At 41.1% G+C, this 17,949-nt stretch overlaps 3 protein-coding genes across 3 annotated transcripts in view; 2 read left to right on the top strand and 1 right to left on the bottom strand.

Moving 5' to 3' along the window:
- atp7b (ATPase copper transporting beta) overlaps positions 1-1,424 on the top strand; it is a 70,875-nt gene extending 69,451 nt beyond the window's left edge. Inside the window, exon 21 of the mRNA XM_034177982.1 lies at positions 974-1,424. Within this exon, the coding sequence (XP_034033873.1) occupies positions 974-1,253 (280 nt within the window). The 3' untranslated portion in view covers positions 1,254-1,424. The remainder of the gene's footprint in view (positions 1-973) is intronic.
- An 885-nt stretch (positions 1,425-2,309) lies between these two features.
- LOC117517054 (GDP-Man:Man(3)GlcNAc(2)-PP-Dol alpha-1,2-mannosyltransferase-like) lies at positions 2,310-12,182 on the bottom strand. The gene is made up of 5 exons (XM_034177976.1): positions 12,093-12,182; positions 8,859-9,080; positions 6,582-6,953; positions 3,022-3,581; positions 2,310-2,941 (listed from the first exon to the last, which is right to left on the bottom strand). Exons 1-5 carry the CDS (start codon positions 12,137-12,139, stop codon positions 2,658-2,660), a joined length of 1,485 nt encoding a protein of 494 aa, XP_034033867.1. The 5' UTR covers positions 12,140-12,182; the 3' UTR covers positions 2,310-2,657.
- A 249-nt stretch (positions 12,183-12,431) lies between these two features.
- Positions 12,432-17,949, top strand: cpb2 (carboxypeptidase B2 (plasma)). The gene is made up of 11 exons (XM_034177963.1): positions 12,432-12,577; positions 12,665-12,740; positions 12,818-12,942; positions 13,027-13,135; positions 14,671-14,772; positions 14,881-14,985; positions 15,070-15,180; positions 15,312-15,402; positions 16,402-16,604; positions 16,684-16,768; positions 16,870-17,949. The coding sequence occupies exons 1-11, from the start codon at positions 12,444-12,446 to the stop codon at positions 17,091-17,093; spliced, it is 1,365 nt and encodes a 454-aa protein (XP_034033854.1). The 5' UTR covers positions 12,432-12,443; the 3' UTR covers positions 17,094-17,949.

The following is a 17,949-nucleotide window of genomic DNA, read 5'->3' as shown; positions in this document are numbered from 1 at the left end:
ACTAAAAGACCCAGACTTTAGATTAAGTTGAGGTCGCGGCCCGCTCTGTTTACTAATAAAAGGAATTTAAAAGGGTAGGAAGCATAGTAACATACTATACCAGTATGCTAGCCATACAAAAGGGAAAATAAGTGCGCCTTAAGTCTGGACTTGAAAATCTCTACAGAATCTGTTTTATTGACACAGGGAGATCATTCCACAGAACAGGGGCACAATAAGAGAAAGCTCTGTGACCCGCAGACTTTTTATTCACCCTAGGGACACAAAGTAGTGCTGCACCCTGAGAACGCAAAGCCTGGGCCGGTATGTAGGGTTTAATTAGGTCAGCTATGTAGGGAGGTGCCAGTCCATGAATTTTGTGCATCCTCCTGGCTCCTGTCCCAGCTCCATATGCTCCAGGACTCCAGTTGTTCTCAGATTCCCAAGTATGTCCCAGTGTGCACTGCAGTTCCCGAACTTCCACCACTACATGTGGGCCCTGTCTAGACTCAGCAGGCTTTCTCAGCTCAGCACTTTTGTTAATTTATTTAGTATTGTAAATAAATCTCTTTTCGTTCACACGCTGTTCTGGTTCTTCCTCCCAGCGTTTGAGTCCACATCTTTGTAACAGTCCGGTTCCATCCAGACCTCTAACCCTAACAACTATATGTCACTACAAATATCTGCAGACTCAAAGGATCACATCGTGTAATTTGAAATACACCAGCTGCTTTCCTGACACCTGTTTTTTAAATCATATAAACTGACATTGTGAAGTTAAGGTTCATTTCATTCTGCTGTAATCTGCTTTAAATTATTTTTTTCAGATACTTGAAGGAGATAAAGGGATCGCAAATAAAACGTGTTTATTTTCCAAAGTCTATAATTTATAGTAGTTCAGTTAACACTGCGTAGCTAGAGGCGTCTGTATATATTTCTGGTATGTTTTATTTTGAAATCAGAGGTGGGCATTGATGCTTCCTGTTTTGTCCAGGTACAAGAAAACCTCGGCGGAGCTGTACGAGGTGCGAGCGCAGGGTCAGATGAAGAGCCTGCGGTCATCACAGATCAGCACACATTTGGGCCTGGATGGACGGCGGCACAGCCCCACCCCTCTCGCAAGAACGCAGGAACAGCAAAGCCAACACAACATTGATCAACCCAAAACCTCCAGCCTGCCAATCAGCCAAGACTTGTCCATCAAGTCTGTCCAGGAGATGGGCCGCAACTCCCTCCTGAAACACCAAACCACAGCCACCAATCTTAATGTTTAAATGGGAAGAGAAGCCTGTTTGTGTCCAATTCTTGTGTAAATAGCTGTGACAGACTGTGGACACAAAGGTGAATGCGCTTTTTTTTTTTTACTTTGGATTGGCACTGTGAAGAACCCTCAGTCACATCTGTGCATTTGGTTTCTTTGGAAAATGGTTCAACATCAAACTGCAAACACTGCATTTTCTACACTGAGATGGTGATTTCAAACCCCCCACTGTATAACAACTAATCAAGTAAAAACTCTATAGAGGCAAGAAAAGCTATCTTATCATTCAGATCTGTCTTAAATATCCAGAACATCGATTCAACAAGGTGCTGGAAACATTCCTCAGAAAGTTTGCTCCATATTACAGTGACGGCTTCAGAACATGAGCTTGTCACTTCCTTTACTTTCCAGGAGCCACTGGTCTGCTGGCCACTGAGGGGCACCGCTGCTCATTACTTTATAATCCTGATATATCTAAAACAACTAAAATAAAATAAAATGCTGCTCTATTGTGTTTTTGTGATATTATGAACAGAAAAGGGGTCCAACCTGGTATTAGCACCTTGTACCTAATAAAGTGGCTGATGGGTGTATTTTATGCTCAGTTATGAATATGTGATTCTTCATTTAGGTCTCAGAGAGGATCAGCTTGCAGCTTCTTATTTATTAGACCACTGAGAAATAATCTGCTAAAGGAGTCAGAAGGAAGAGGATTAAAAGATGGAACAAAAAGGGGTAGTAAAGTTTGATTAGTATGATTAAAAAATAAATGACAGACATCAAATCACAAGCAGTTACTTGATTGAAAACCCTTGAATTTATCAAAGGAGGATTCAGGATGAAATAGCCAATGTACCTCTATTTGTACTTTTTGCTGTTTGAAACGAGTTCAAGTCATTGGTTAAATGTAGGGTAATGTCAGAGAATGACTGAAGGCTCAGGACTTCACACAGGAAACAGATCCTGTCTGACAGATGCCGGTTTGAAGAAATTGTCTTGGAGAATATATTCATTGAAAGCAGCTGGTCAAAATAACGGGAAGATGGTTACAGGTTTGAGCTTTTGAAACAGATGCAGAGCCACACTAATTTTATTATTTACATTTCTAAACAGTTGCTCACACAGATTTATTACATTCAACAACAGATCAAAAATGCTTCACATTTGGGGTTTGTTGAAGTGCTTCTTAGTTGGGATAATGTCAGGTTGTTTCTAAAAGATGCATTTGTTCCCATTCAGTCCTTTTCTGCACCTTACAGTAAATATAATTTTATTTAAAAAATGGAACTGATGACAAAGAAAATGGAATGTGTAACACAACTAAAACAAAGTTTCCAGTCCTACAGTGTAAATGCAGCCGATATTCCCAAAGTGTGTCTGAGTAGAAGTGCTAAAGGTGTCGGATAGACCGTCCTCCTCATCGTTCCAGTGTTCTCATCAGCGGTTCCAAAGCAGCATGAAAGCAGGTTTCAAACTCTTGATCCGAGAAGCGAGCCACAGACTGACGGGCATTCTGTCTGATCTGCAGCTGGCTGGCCGGCGGCAGAGCCAGAATCCTCTCTATGGCTTCCGCGTAGCCATCCTCATCATCAGCCAGAAAACCAGTCTGACCTCCCTCAAACGGAACCACGATATCCAGTTTCGGACCACCGGATTTATGGGCCAGGATGACCTTCCCTGCTGCCATGCACTCCACAATGCCTGCAGAAAAACAGAGAGAAGTGCATTTCATATCAGGGAAGAAGACTAAATCGGGTAATAACCTCGAGGTTTTATATTACCGATCCCAAAATGTTCATTCCACATGGTATGAAGTCCGATTGTGGCTTCGCCCATCTCTCTTTTTAGCTCCTCAAAGGGTACGTTCAGTTTAAACTCCACCCTGTCAGCCACACCCAGCTGCTGGCACAGACCCCTCAGCATGAGGACCCGATCCTCATCCTCCTGGTTCCTGCATCCACCAATGAGAACCAGCTTCAGCCCCTCCCTGCAACCCTCCCCTCGCTTGTCTAACACCTTCTTGAAAGCTCTGATCTGCAGCCGGTGGTCCTTCTCAGGCCTGAACTGCCCAACGGAAATGATGGAGTGACATTTTTTTTCTTTATCCTCTTCTAGGGGGATGTCCAAGAACGTGCCAACGTCACAGGGTGGGTAGATGACAGTGGTGCGATTGGGCGCACGCCACAGTGACAGGATGTGATCCAGGGTCCAGGAGGAGTTGACCATAATGAGGTCGCTGCAGGAGCCAGCCATGCCGTAAAGCAGGGCGAACATGCAGTAGTAGACCACCTTAAAGGCACTCAGGAACAGGCTGTTGGACACGAAGTGTGGGTTGTTGAACCTGAAACATAAACAGTTACGCTGTTACATAGAGATATTGTCAACTCTCGAAAGGAGGAAACAAACGAGACACTTAGGGTGCATAATGTCCGGCCAGTATCACCCCAACTACTCTGCAATTTCATGCAAAATATAAAAATAAATCACAGCAAAAAGAGTTCTTAAAGCTACAGTATGTGGGATATCGCGTCAATGAGTGGTTATGTTACATATTGCATTTTGCTGTCACCAGTCATGATTTTCTTGAAAACTGAGTCACAAAGTAAAAACTCTCATATTAACATTTCAGTATTTCACTACTGATGCACGGGGGCACCGCAGGGGATGGTCCTGTCTCCCTTTCTGTTCACACTCTACACCTCAGACTTCAGGTTCTGGCCACAGTCCTGCCACCTGCAGACGTTTTCGGACGACTCTGCCATTGTAGACTGCATTGGCAGTGACCAGGAGGCTGAGTACAGGAGTGTGGTGGACAGATTTGTGAAGTGGTGTGGACTCAACCATCTGCAGCTCAACGTATCTAAGACGAAGCAGCTGGTGGACTTCAGACGACAAAAGACCCGTCCGAACCCAGTTACCATTGATGGAACTGAGGTAGACATTGTGGACTACTACAAGTACCTGGGTGTCCACATAGACAACAAACTGGACTGTAAACACAGATGCTGTAGAACAGTGGTGTCCAAACTATTCCAGAAAGGGCCAAGAGGGTGCAGGTTTTCAGTGCAGCCACTGACTCCAGCAGGTGATGTCACCGATGAAGGAGTCAAAGGATTCAAAAGAATTTTATTGTCATATGCACAAAGGAACATGTTCCCTGCACAATGAAATGTGTCTACTGCATTTAACCCATCCTAATTGCCAGTTAGGAGCAGAAGTCGCCATTAGGCACCCGGGGACCAGCTCCAGATGTACATCTCTGCCTTGGTCAACAGCAGGGCTGAGCAAACCAAGACCGACCCATAACAAATGACACACACATAAGCCGGCCCGGTACATAAACACATAGAAAAAGCACACACGAGGTAAGGAAGAGAAAAAAACCCTCATAGCCGCTGCGTTACACAGCAGCAATGAGGAAAAAACCCCCATCAGCACAGAAAAACAATAATCACACAGACAAACAAAGACGCAGGACGACAACCGAGATTTGAAAGTCCAGTTTATCAGAACACTCCGGAGGCAGTCTATTAGGCGCCATCAATGGCCTTGTCTGACAATCCTGGAAGGGGGAGGGGCTCAGCCCTGAGCAGTCCACTGTCCACAGTCAACGTCAGAGCTGGAGAAGCTGGGGTGAGGGGGATGACCAGGGAGTGAGGCTTAAGTGTTGATCTTCTTGAGGAGGTTTTTTATCGCAGTAGCCTTGAAGTGCAGCTGTGTTTGGGGAAGCCAAATTAATATCCAGATTAGCAGACACCTGAAAGATTCCACAATTCTGAGAACAGAGTGGCTCTCAATACATCTGAATGTAGGATGTGATCATTACTGACGGTCAAAGCGGTTTTCCAGAGCTGCAATCCTGCCCGAGATGTTTTCCAGCGTGCGGTTAACACCCGACGACTGCACAGCCACTGCCTTCCCAATCGAATCAATCATGTGGGGCAGCCTGGATGGCCCAATTATTGCTGCTTCCACCTTCTTAATTTTCTGGTAAACCAGCGCCATGCCCGCTCCACACAGCAGAAAGCCGGTCACCACCAAGCCAAATGCTATATACACATCTTCGACGTCCTCCACAGAAAGCGTGTAAAGGCACATGACCTGCCATCTCCTCCACGAGTCCATCATGTAACCCATCACATGCGTCCCGGCAGGACAGGTCGGGTCCTCCACCCCCGAATGTCTTGTGGAAAAAATAGTGTCAACTGCGTTCAGAGACCACTTTAACAGATCCATTTTTGTCGTTTTCCAGAAGAGCAAAGCTGCAGCCTCACAGACAACACGCCACAGAAGCACGAAAAATAAGGAGGGAGGGAGAAGAGAAAAATGCATCCGTCTCGGCCGAGTGCAAGCTGGCAAAAAAAAAAAAAAAGGAACTCATCCCACCTGCTTAAAAGGAAGTTAATCAGTGAAATCACCTGCTGGAGTCAGTGGCTGCAAAGAAAACCTGCACCCTCTCGGCCCTTTCTGGAATAGTTTGGACACCACTGCTGTAGAAGAAAGGTCAGAGCCGACTGTACTTCCTCAGGAGGCTCAGATCTTTCAATGTCTGCAGAAATATGTTGCAGATGTTTTATCACTCAGTGGTCTCCAGCATCATCTTCTACGCTGTAGTGTGCTCACACAGCAGGCTGAAGGCAGCTGACAGGAACAAACTCAACAAGCTCATCAGGAGAGCTGGCTCTGTCCTGGAGTGGAGCTGGAGTCTGTGATGGAGGTGTCAGAGAGGAGGATGTTGAGAAAACTGCTCACCATCTGTGACAACACTTCCCACCCCCTGCATGCCACACTGATGTCTTGTCAGAGCACCTTCAACCAAAGAATGAGGCCACCGAGGTGCACCACAGAATGCCACAGGAGGTCTTTCCTACCTGTGGCAATCACATTGTATAACTCCTCCCCCTTCTGCAGAATGAATACATAATGATCAGGGTTTTTCAGTTACTCAGAGCTATGTGCAATACTGTCAAACATCTTGTGCAAGTGTCTCAGTCATTTTGCATAAACATGTTGTACTCAATGATATTGCTGTAAAGAGATAAAAAGAAAAAAAAGCAATGTTTACTGTTTCGGCACTCTGGCAAAACAATTCCTTCTGGATTAATAAAGTTCTTTCGTATTCTTTGTCTTCTGCCAAATGTCTTCTTGGATTAGATGCTAACGTGTCTCAGTAATTCATGAAAATCTGCCTCAAAATTTGGTTGTGCCACTGCTTCTGTAAATGTATCTTTTTGCAAATATTTTAACAATTAACTGCATGTGTTAGTATATAGTGTGCTTGTATCACATTCAGTGCACATTTGCTCACAGTTTGACGTGATTTACGTTAACGATGCTTTACCTGGGGTTCCTCTCTCTCACCACAGACAGCATGTCGGTGCTGATGGTGGGGTAGTGAACATAACTGGCCACGCTACAGCCTCCCAGGTAGCGGAACAGGGGGAGGGTGAAGGCGTAGCCCATTGTGTCAACGTACAGGTCTGGGACAAATTCCATTAGCGCCTCCCATCCCAGAAAGATGGAGCCCATGCTTTGGCCCAGCAGGGTGAAGTGAGGAAACAGACTTGGTTCCACCAGCAACCGGTGCCTCAGGAACACAAACTGAACAGGTCGGGGTAACATGATGTTGAATCGACGCCGCGCCCCCTGCAGAATCTGCTGGCTGGTCACGCCCAGGTCCCCTGTGTACACCACAAAGTTGATGCCTGCATACCTGTGCAGATGTGCATTAACTTAAAATGTGGTTTCAGGACAGAAGAAGATACTTGTTTATCATTCAGCAACATCTGAGACATTTGTGTTCAGTCCTCATAACAAACAACAGCGGCCTCCAGTGGCCACCAGGACCACACAACTAGCGACAAGGCTGTACAAGCAACTTGATAGGCCTCTCTATCTTTTATTTTATTGCTCAAGTTGAAAAGTGCTAACACAGCCCAAAATAGGAGGCTCTTTTTTTTTTTACCAGAACCAAAAACTTCACAGCTGAATATGCAGTACTTTTTATGGGCTTATTAGTCCTATGCATGCCCTGCTAAGTGCAGGGAATTAGCATCATCAAGTAGTGAGACCTTCAACAGTCCTTATATAATCTTATTAACATTATTATTCATTATTAAGACAATATAAGTGTTGGTTTCATAAACATTTAAAGTTGGATTGTAAAACATTGCACATTAAATGTCAATAAGGGCATAGTTTACTGTTAATAAGATAATTGGGCATCAATCTTAAAGCAAAAAAATAAAAACAAAACAAAACTAGTAAACAGCAAATGTTAAGTCAGTTACATTTAACAAATATTTAAATGTTAACTCATGTAGGTGGCAAAATAGTGTGAATATCAAGAAGTCCAGTTGCTGTTGATTTAACTTTTCCGATTTCTTACCCAGATGACTGAAAACCTTCAACAAACTTAATAAATGTTTGTAACGCAATTATAAATTTACAAGAGACTCTTCAAGCCTTTATTAATGTTCTTAAGCAGTCTATAAAGTGTTAACAGGTTTCTTATAGGCAAATGGTAAATGGACTGCATTTATATAGCGCTTTTTCCATCTGCATCAGACAAAGCGCTTTACAATAATGCCTCACATTCACTTCAATGTGAGGGTGCTGCCATACAAGGCGCCCACTACACACTGGGAGCAATAAGGGATTAAAGACCTTGCCCAAGGGCCCTTAGCAATTTTCCAGTCAGGCTGGGATTTGAACAGAGGAGCTTCTGGTCTCAAGCTCAATGCCTTAACCACTTGAACATCACCTCCCCTAATTATTCAACAAACATGTATATTATGCTGTTATAACACTTATATAGTCTTGTTAGCACATAGTAATAAGCACTTTATGAGGGACTTCTTAGATAACTGACACTTATTGCAATGACTATAACATCAAAATATTGGGTGGCACTTTGTATTAAGGTTCTTGTAATTAACATTCATTAGTAATAAAGAAAATAATATAAGACAATGCTTGTTGTTGTTGTTATACAGCATGTTAGAAAAGTCTGAGGTCTATATAAGTGTAAATGGAGGATATTTGAAGGAATTATTCTTATTACAACTGATTAGAATGTAACTAACATTATTAATGCCAAAATTTAGATTTTTTTCATGTTCATGCCTACAGGAATGTCCTTGAAAACAAAACATCAAATACCAGAGTCAGTCCTTGAGAACCACATCCACCAAATTTCTTTTTCCATCCATCCATCTTCTAAACCTGATTTCTGAATCATTACTTTCGTACGAAGGTTCAATAACATTAATCTAGAGCAGTAGGCCAATAAAGTTCAATGCCTCAATTTGACACATCTGGATTGCTATCGGGATTTGAAACAAAATGTATTTTTACACAATTACTTGTGCGGCAAATGGCATCAAAATGTGCAAGTTATGAATTTGGGTGCATTTCATTACTACACTTATGTTTAATTTGTAGTCTAAAATGTATTTACCCAGTTTAGTCTCAAAGTATTGTAAAGTGTTGTTTCTCAGTTTAACAAGTACATGATGAACTTTTAATTCTGCACGGATCCACTTAAAGTAGCTGTTGTTGAATTCCAGATGCTGACATTAAACAGCACATACTCACTGTGTCCGAGATCAGTTTTTACCTGTTCTGTAGTGTTCTGATGGCACACCACAACACCCTCTCCCCACCACCACCAGCATTACAGTACGGGTGGAAGAACGCCACCGTGGGACAACCGTCTCTTGCCCAGCGAGCATTCCTGCTGCTCTGCAGCCAGAACCGGACTCCCAGCACCAACAGCACCAGGACAGCAGTCAGCAGCGCACACAGAAACAACAGAGGCAGCAGCAACTTCCACAGCAACCTGAAACACACACACGTGTTCACACAAAAAGAGGAACCACTGATGGTCAGGTTTACATACAATTACGTGTTATTTTATTCAGGTATTAACTTTTCATATTTTTCTATCAGTCTTTGTCCAAACACATATCCATCAGAACTCAAAATTTAAGAACTGCAGTAGTTTTTATGAAGTTACAGAAATTTTGTAAACCCACTGAAAGACTATTATTTCCGTGTATATCCTGCTGATCACAGGGAATTCATCTGGTTTCCAACAAACTCATTATTTAGTCTATAAAATTGTAAAACATTATAAAAACAGAGCCATCATAATTTACAAATTTAGCTCCAAAACCTAAAATTATCCATTTTACAATGATTTTTTTTAAAGTGTCACTAGACAAGCTGGAGTCATATTATGACTGGAATGTATAGATTATTTTAAAAAATAAAAAAACATTCAGCATTTTAAGTATTTTATCAAAAAATATTAATACAAATCATTGCCTGAAATTATTTTAGAACAAAGTTATTTTTGAGAGGTCTGGAGATTTTATTACACTGAGAGAGTTTAACTACCTCTTCTAACTAGAGGAGGTTATCTGATCACTCATCTCTTTGACTTTTTGGGCAAAATATCTCAAACATAACCAATGATTCTTACCATTTTGTGAGGACATTGTTTTTGAGTAGGTCATACTTTGGTGGTGAGCTGGAACTGCTGTTATTTTCTTATTATGTCTTATTTTTTCACCTTTCTTTTATTGTTGTTTATGCACCAGTGATGCCAGATCAAATTCCTTGTACGAGTATGTGATAACTTACTTGGCAACAAATTTGATTCTGATTTAATGTCAGGAGTGACTATCATTTTATCTATCACCCACCTCACCCCCACCGCACACACACACACACATACACATACACACACACACACACACACACACACAACCTTACCTTATGACATCACAAAGTCTACTCTGTTGCAAATGTTTGTTTGTTTTTAAGTACACCCTAAAATGTGTAAATACTCTGTTGACTGTGTAAAAATGAACTAGGACATTGACCTGTGGGGAACCACGGGTTATAGATGTGGTCATTTGTACTATATATGGTGGACAGCTGACTTTTGGGGAAAATCTGTTTACAATTGTGCTACATTTTTTAAGTATTCACATAGAAAAATGTATTGGCTTTTATGAATGTCTTTGTTTAATGTTTAATCTGTTTTCAGTTGTGTTCAATTTTGTAAAATGAATTTTTGTCATCAATAAGCTTTTCTGAAGCTGCTTAACCAGGACAATATTCCATGTAAAGAAATTACGAATAACACAAGTTTTGTATTTGCACTGTGACAGTGTTCACGTTTGATCAAATTACTTTTCTTTTTTTTTTTCTTGGCCAGTGCGAGACATTGTTGAGCAGTGGTGGGCACAACTAACCAAAAACTTACCTTTGACAACTGTTAATCCACTAACTGAAAAGTTAGCTTTTATAAAGCTAAACCAATAAACCCCTAAAACATTTAGCGGAAGTTACAGATAAAAACTAAACCAATAACTTTCAGTATTGATTTCAGTACACTAGCAGCTACTGACACAACAACAAGCCAGCGCTTCTGTCTCAGATCAGCCTTCTCTCAGCAAAAGAAACCTGGTGACCATAAAGAAAGGAAAGAGAGAACTAAAGGAAGAAGGAGGGGAAAAAATTATTTCTCTTCATACCATACAGACTCACCAGCATATCACACAAGTCATGCACAGGCAGACAGTTTTGACTTATGATTAAAATTTTAAACAAACTAATTCCGGACAAGTTACTGAAATTAACGTCATGTCTGTTGTCTTAAAAATTGAAAATATCAGCTATATGTTTTAATTTTAAAGTAATGCACTCATTTTGAAGGTTTTAGTGTTTAGACACACGTCACAATGCATTATGGGTAAATTAGTTTCCTGACATGAGTGGTTGGCTGGCCGGTATAACACAGTGAAACGTGTGGTGGGTTTAACAAATAAATCTGTATTTGTAAATATGTCTTTTTTTTTTATTTGTAAAAAATAAAGGCAATTTGAAAACTGAAAATTCATTTTGTTAAGTGGATTCCGCTCTTTTAGCAAATGAGTGGCGGCAAATGCTATTCACACTGCCACAGATGGCAGTGTTCATGGCAGTGTGAATACAATAAGTCAAAACTGTCTGCCTGTGCATGACTTGTGCGACATGCTGGCAAGTCTGTATGGTGTGAAGAGAAATGATCTTTTTTCCCCCCTTCCTCACTTTTTCTTTCTGTCTAGAGCTGTACCACTCATAGCTGTCTGTCTGCTACAAACATATAACAGACAGGCACTAAAATCTTTGATTTCAGACTTGACAAATGTTTTTAACTATTAAGCTTTATTTACTATCCCCGCAAAAACATGTTAGCGGTCTAAAAATTATCAGAACTAAATTTATCAGAAGCCAGTTGGTCTGCTGATGGTTTTCAACGTTATCTGAAAAGCTAATCCGCTAACAAAAATGTTTGACAATTAGCAGATTAGCAGAACTGTGCCCACCACTGCTGTTGAGAGACAATTCTGCTGTTTTGTCCAGAGCGTGAACATGTGAATTCTGGGTTTGGGGTCACATGCAAACAGAGAATGTCCAGATTTGAATCTGCTGTCTGTGATGTTAGAGGATGGAAAGACTGACAAATTCTGTCATGTCTGCAGCAACCTCACACGCTTTTATTTTGAAATACATGCTCTTATTGTGGAAGTGTAACATAAACAGACTTGTTTTCACAAAGTACTAATTTCTCAAAAAATATCGGTCCGATCACTTTGCTGTTTTCACGACTTGAATCCTCATGAAAAAAATACATAAGAACGCCAAAGGACGAAAGTCAGCTCTTTTTAGATTCTGGATCCTCCGGATACACAATCACACAGAGGCCATAGTTTTACATTGAACACAAACTCAATGTGTACAAACACTAAATAACCAATTTACCTACTTATTAAACGATTTTACGAAGATATTTATTTACCTGGTTAATTCACACAAACACAGGACCAGCTGATCGTGCGCCGACATCTTGAAGATCAAACTACAATGACGTCACTGTTCAACTTTCACCCTCAGTGGGATTTATATTTATCTGGCGGCACCTGCTGGCTTGGAGGTGTAACGCCACATAACAACAAAAAAAAATCCTCATTTTGCAAAATTTTCCTAATGCAATCCAATTATTTTTTTAAAAAAGGTACCAGCCGTTAAACTGAAGTTATTTTAAATTATTCAGATTATAATATACTCACGTTTTCCCCTCTCAGCCACTGCAGCTGATCAATGACCAAGCTCAGTCATACAAGTAAAGTTCAACTACTAAATAAACAACATGCCAATCAATAATGTTCTCCTAACTCTGTGCTGGAACATACTGTTGTTATTTCCAGGTTTGGAGTCAGACATTATGAAGACACTTTTGGTGGTTTTGATGATTTTGGGAAGGGGGTGCTGCACCGAAACACAGTAAGTCATGTTGATTAATTTCACGGAAACATGTTTTATGCCAGTTTTGGACAGCCTGTTTTACAGATAACTTTTCTGTTCATCCAGTGACCAAATTCTATCCATAACCCCAAAAACACAGGGTCAGGTGGAGACCTTGAAGAATATTTCCACCCAATTTGAGGTGGGAATGTGATATTTCAAAGGATGACCTCTGAATGTTTTCCTCCGACTCAACAGCCCGTTCCTTATTTCTTTCAGACAGTCTTATGGCAGCCAGTTGCACCTGGTTACATTAATCAAGAGGACCAGGTCCACCTGTTTGTCCCTGCAAACAGCTCACAGACCGTCAAAGATTTGCTTCAGAAAGACGCTATAACATATGAGTATGTTTTTGGAAACAAAGACAAAATCATTTTATTTTCATGCTCCTGCAGGAATTAATGCATTTGGCACAATGACCATTTCAGGGTTTTGCTGGCCAACACCAAGGAGTTGATTGAACTCCAGATGAGGAACGAGTCCACAGATCCACGAAGCAGCTCAAATTACTATGAGAAATATCACAGTCTGGAGGACGTAAGCTGCTTATTTTATCTTTCACTTTCTAACTTTATATAACTGGTCTGCATATCAAAAATAATATGCATGCACACATTGTATTATATTCTGTCCACAACTGTGTGGGCATTATGTCATATCACAGACACTGCTGTACATTCTTGGTGTTTGGTGTCAAAGTATTTGGGGGAAACAACTTTCCAGAGGCTCTAAATGGGTAATTTTATCAGAAATTGTATAGTTACCATGGTAACGGCCAAAAACAACATTCTCTTTACTTACAGGTTCCAAGTTTCTATGTGCTCCATTATAACGTGGGGTTGTTGTTGTATGTGTGTGCGGCGGGGGTTCTTAAAATGACTGGATACACCTGTTTTGACCTTTGACTCCAGTGGTCACTACTTGGTGCATCTCTGTGTCCTCTGATGCTGGAGATGTGATATCTGTCTCAAATTTCTCAGAGAGTTCACATTTCTATTTGTTGCAGTTCTTTTTTTTTTTTTTTTTTTCATGAAAATGGCCAGAAATGCCTGTTTGACCTTTGACCCCAATGAAATGACTCAGTAACCACTGGGGCTTGAGAACAAATCTTGGTCTTAAATTACTCAGAGACCCAAGGTTTGTTTGTGCTCTATTTTAATATGGGATTGTTGCTGCTATTTTGTGGCAGCACAGCGGTTGGGTGGTTAGCACTGTTGCCTCACAGCAAGAAGGTCAAGGGTTTGATACCCACCTCTGGCCTTTCTGTGTGGAGTTTGCATGTTCTCTGTGTTCTGTGTTCATGTTCTGTGTGTGTGTGTGTGTGTGTGTGTGTGTGTGTGTGTGTGTGTGTGTGTGTGTGTGTGTGTGTGTGTGTGTGTATCTCAGTAACCACTGATGCTACAAAGCTGATATTTGTCTTCAATTTCTATATTTTACAACTCATTGTTTTTCTTGAAAATGATTGTAAATGTCTGTTTTAACCTCTTACGCTGATTAAATGACTCCTTGCACTATCTCAGCAACCACTCAGCCTAGGGAATGAATCTTGGCGTAAAATTACTCAGAGACCTCAAGTTTCTATGTGCTCTAATTTAACCTTTTTTTTTTCAAGAAAATAACCAGAAACATCTGTTTTGACCTTTTACCCTTGTATCTCATTCACCCACGATGCCGGAAAACAGATATTGATCTTATAATACTCACAGACCCCAAGTTTCTATTTGTGCCATTTTAACATTTTTATCTTAAAATAACTGAAAATGCCTGGTTTGACCTTTCACCCCAGTAAAATGACTTTTTGCATTTCTGTATTATCAGCATTTGTATGGGCTTAATATAATGATCCCATTTGCATTTCTTTCTTTCACCTTATGGTTGCACAATGATTGTAGTATTAACAATAGACTAGTTACCTGCCTGGGTGCCATTCAGGATCCAAGGCAGTTGTTTTATGTGATGGATGCGGTGAAGTGCGGCACTAGTGCATGCTCCCAGATCTGCCCTGACCAATTAGTAAGATTCACTAAATTTGTTGTATTATAATGCATTTGATTGAGGTGTTTCCACTGTAGATCTATTACTGGATAAACAGGACCACACAGGAGCACCCTAGCATGGTCAAAGTCCTTCTCATCGGCTCCTCGTATGAGAAGCGACCGCTCTACGCTTTGAAGGTGCAGCCCCTCCACTAAACACCAAATAATAATGATTAAGATCACGAGTCACTTTATGCATGCATCCACAAAGCAACATCAAGACTGTGATTTAAACCCTTCATGCAGCTGTCTGTGGGCGAAACACCCAATAAGAAAGCAATGTGGATTGACTGTGGGATCCATGCCCGAGAGTGGATCTCCCCTGCTTTCTGTTTATGGATTGTGCAGTATGTGAGTACATTTGATTTCAATAGTAATGTGAGAATTTCATGTTGTCTGTCACATCAGTCACTAGATTTGTCCTTTGTCCTTTAGTCTTTGTCATTTTACAGGAAAAACTATGACATCACTCAAATACTGGACAACATGGACATCTATGTCCTGCCCGTTATGAACCCTGATGGATACAAGTACACGTGGACTACCGTATGAATACGTAAAACATCACCAGTAATTTCTGAAGAAATCAATTCGAAGTCATTTTAAGTGAAATGGATGTTTTTCTGTCTGTTTTCAGTATTTATTTACTAAATTATTTATCTATTTATTTGGCTCAGGACCGGATGTGGAGGAAGAATCGCTCCTTGAGTAAGGGTAGCACGTGCATCGGAGTCGACCTCAACAGAAACTTTGATGCCAACTGGTGTAGTATGTCGTACCAAAACTAAGCAGAAGTGTGGAACAGTGAAGGCACCCTGGAGTAAAAACCGAAAAACGAATCTGTAATACAACAAGAAATACGCTAAAACACAGTTTATGGACATAACAATTTCTCCCTCATGAAAATATATTCTGATCCACTGGATCTTTATCATTATCCAGATCTACACAGAAATGTTAGTGGATATTAAAATGTTAAAAATTGCTTACCTGTACTTTTGAGGTATTCCCCTACTTCTGTTGTACCTCTGATTCTACTTAGCTCTGTAACTCCACACATCTCACTATTCCCCTTTTTGCCACATCGAATTTCTCCTGCACACCCTTCACTGCTCATGTATGAGTCCCACATCTTTGTAAATGCCTGAAACAAACAGATATGTTGGTACTTAACCCATCAGAGTTTCCTGTTAAAAACTGGCATTGGCATGGCAACTGTGCCTCGGCCCCCTGCTCTTCATGAAACCAGTCTCAAATGTTATTGGTTACCACAGAGGTCAAGATCATGGCTCAGATGGTTATCGGTCGTGGAGTGATTTAATTTTAAGTAATCAATCATTCATTCTCTATACCTGCTTACTCCAATTAAGGGTCACTGGGGGGCTATCCCAAAAGTCATCGGGCATGATAGACAAACAAACACATTCACACCTGCACGCATACCTACGGACAATTTAAAGTTTCCAGTTCACCTAACCTGCATGTCTTTGGATGTGGAATGAAGCCTGAGCACCCAGAGGGAACCCACACAAACAAGGAAAACATGCAAACTCCACACAGAAGGACCAGGAAACAATCCCATGATCTTGTTGCTGTGAGTCAACAGTGCTAACCACTAAGCTGCCATGCTGCAAAAATTAAGTAATTGTACCCTAAAAATATTGATTTCTGCTGAACAGACTGTTTTTCATTTTAACAAATATTTGAGCATAGTATGTGGTTGGTCAGTGAGGTGTTACAGTCCACGGTATCCCATTTTTTTTCCAGCGGAGGGAGCCTCCCATGAACCCTGCGATGAAATCTACTGTGGCGCTTTCCCAGAGTCAGAACCAGAGTCACAGGCTGTGGCCGACTTTCTGCGCAGTCACAAGGATTCTGTTCAGCTCTATCTCACCATTCACTCCTATTCGCAAATGCTGCTCTTCCCCTATTCCTGCACCATTGAGGAGGCGGACAACCACAATGAACTGGCAAGTGTGTGTGTCTGTGTGTGTATAATATACGTTTAAATCTGTACCATTAATGTGTGCAAATGTACTTTTTATAAAGCTTGAGATGGCCAAAGAAGCAGCTCTGAAAATCAGACGGTATTATAGAAATACCTACAAATATGGTGCTGGAGCAAAGACAATATGTAAGTGTCATTACTGTACAGGCAAAAAAAAAAAACTAACAAAAAACAATCTGACTTTGACTGAATCGCCTGCCTTGGTGGTGCTGTTTTCTGTTGTGCAGATCTGGCTCCTGGTGCTTCTGATGACTGGGCTTACAAACTGGGAATGAACTACTCCTTCACGTTTGAGCTCCAGGACCGCGGTCATTATGGCTTCCTCCTGCCCCCGTCTCATATTGCCAGAGCCTGCAAAGAAGCTCTGATTGCTGCCAAGAGCATTGCTCTCAGTGTCATAGAGAAAACAAGAGATCCAACAAACCCTCTTGATGGGCTTCAAACTATCTAAACATCATTGTCTACCAGTAACGCTGTGAGTTTTATATTTTTAAACTGTTGTATGGATGAAAATGTTAATGCAAATGTTTTAGTTTCAGTAATAATCAGTTGTACATGCTGATATGCATCAGGGCTGGGGGTGATAACTGAATGTCTGAGTTCAGTGACTGAACTCGCACTGTAGTACACGCACTGACTTATTAATTTGTAGTCCATTTTACTGGGACTCTCATCTTCACTTCATGGCTGTCTTTTCAACAGTCTGTCAATGTGAATGTTGGACTGTCAATAGATGCTTTACTGCAACTTTCCTGTCACTGCATGTTCTGACAATCCTGTGTTTTCCTTTTGTTCTACTATGTAATAGTACCCGTGGACGTAAAGCCAGTAAGAGATACAGCAGTCTGACATTTGACTCCAGTGGCCCTGACCTTTATCCAAATGTTTGACCTGTGGTTGGCCATGCCAGGACAGTTCTGGGAAATCATCTACATGTGCACCACATTTAGTCCAAATCGGGTTAAAAATCAAATTCCTTGACCTTTGCTGAAGTAAATTCTTTAACGGCAATTTTGGGGTCAACCTTCAATGACTCATTAAGGTTGGTATAAGTCAGCAGAAGGTCTTGGGTGGAGTAGGCTAACAGACAGGCAGTCATGATCTTAACCCCAATGATTGCCCTTTGGCCAATTTGACCTTGCTTGGCAATTCTGTAACCCACCTCCAATGTGTGCCACGTAAGGCACAAATCAAGGTGAAAAACTTGAATTTTGAACTTTGACCCCAATGGCCCTGACTCCAATGATTGACCTTTGGAAAAAAAATTTTTATCTCACCTGGACAATTCCAGGACAGACTCACATGTA

The sequence above is a fragment of the Thalassophryne amazonica genome, chromosome 1 (assembly GCF_902500255.1).
Source record: "Thalassophryne amazonica chromosome 1, fThaAma1.1, whole genome shotgun sequence".
Taxonomy (NCBI): domain Eukaryota; kingdom Metazoa; phylum Chordata; class Actinopteri; order Batrachoidiformes; family Batrachoididae; genus Thalassophryne; species Thalassophryne amazonica.
Note: the sequence above shows the minus strand (reverse complement) of the source record. Positions and strands in the feature narration are given on the sequence as shown.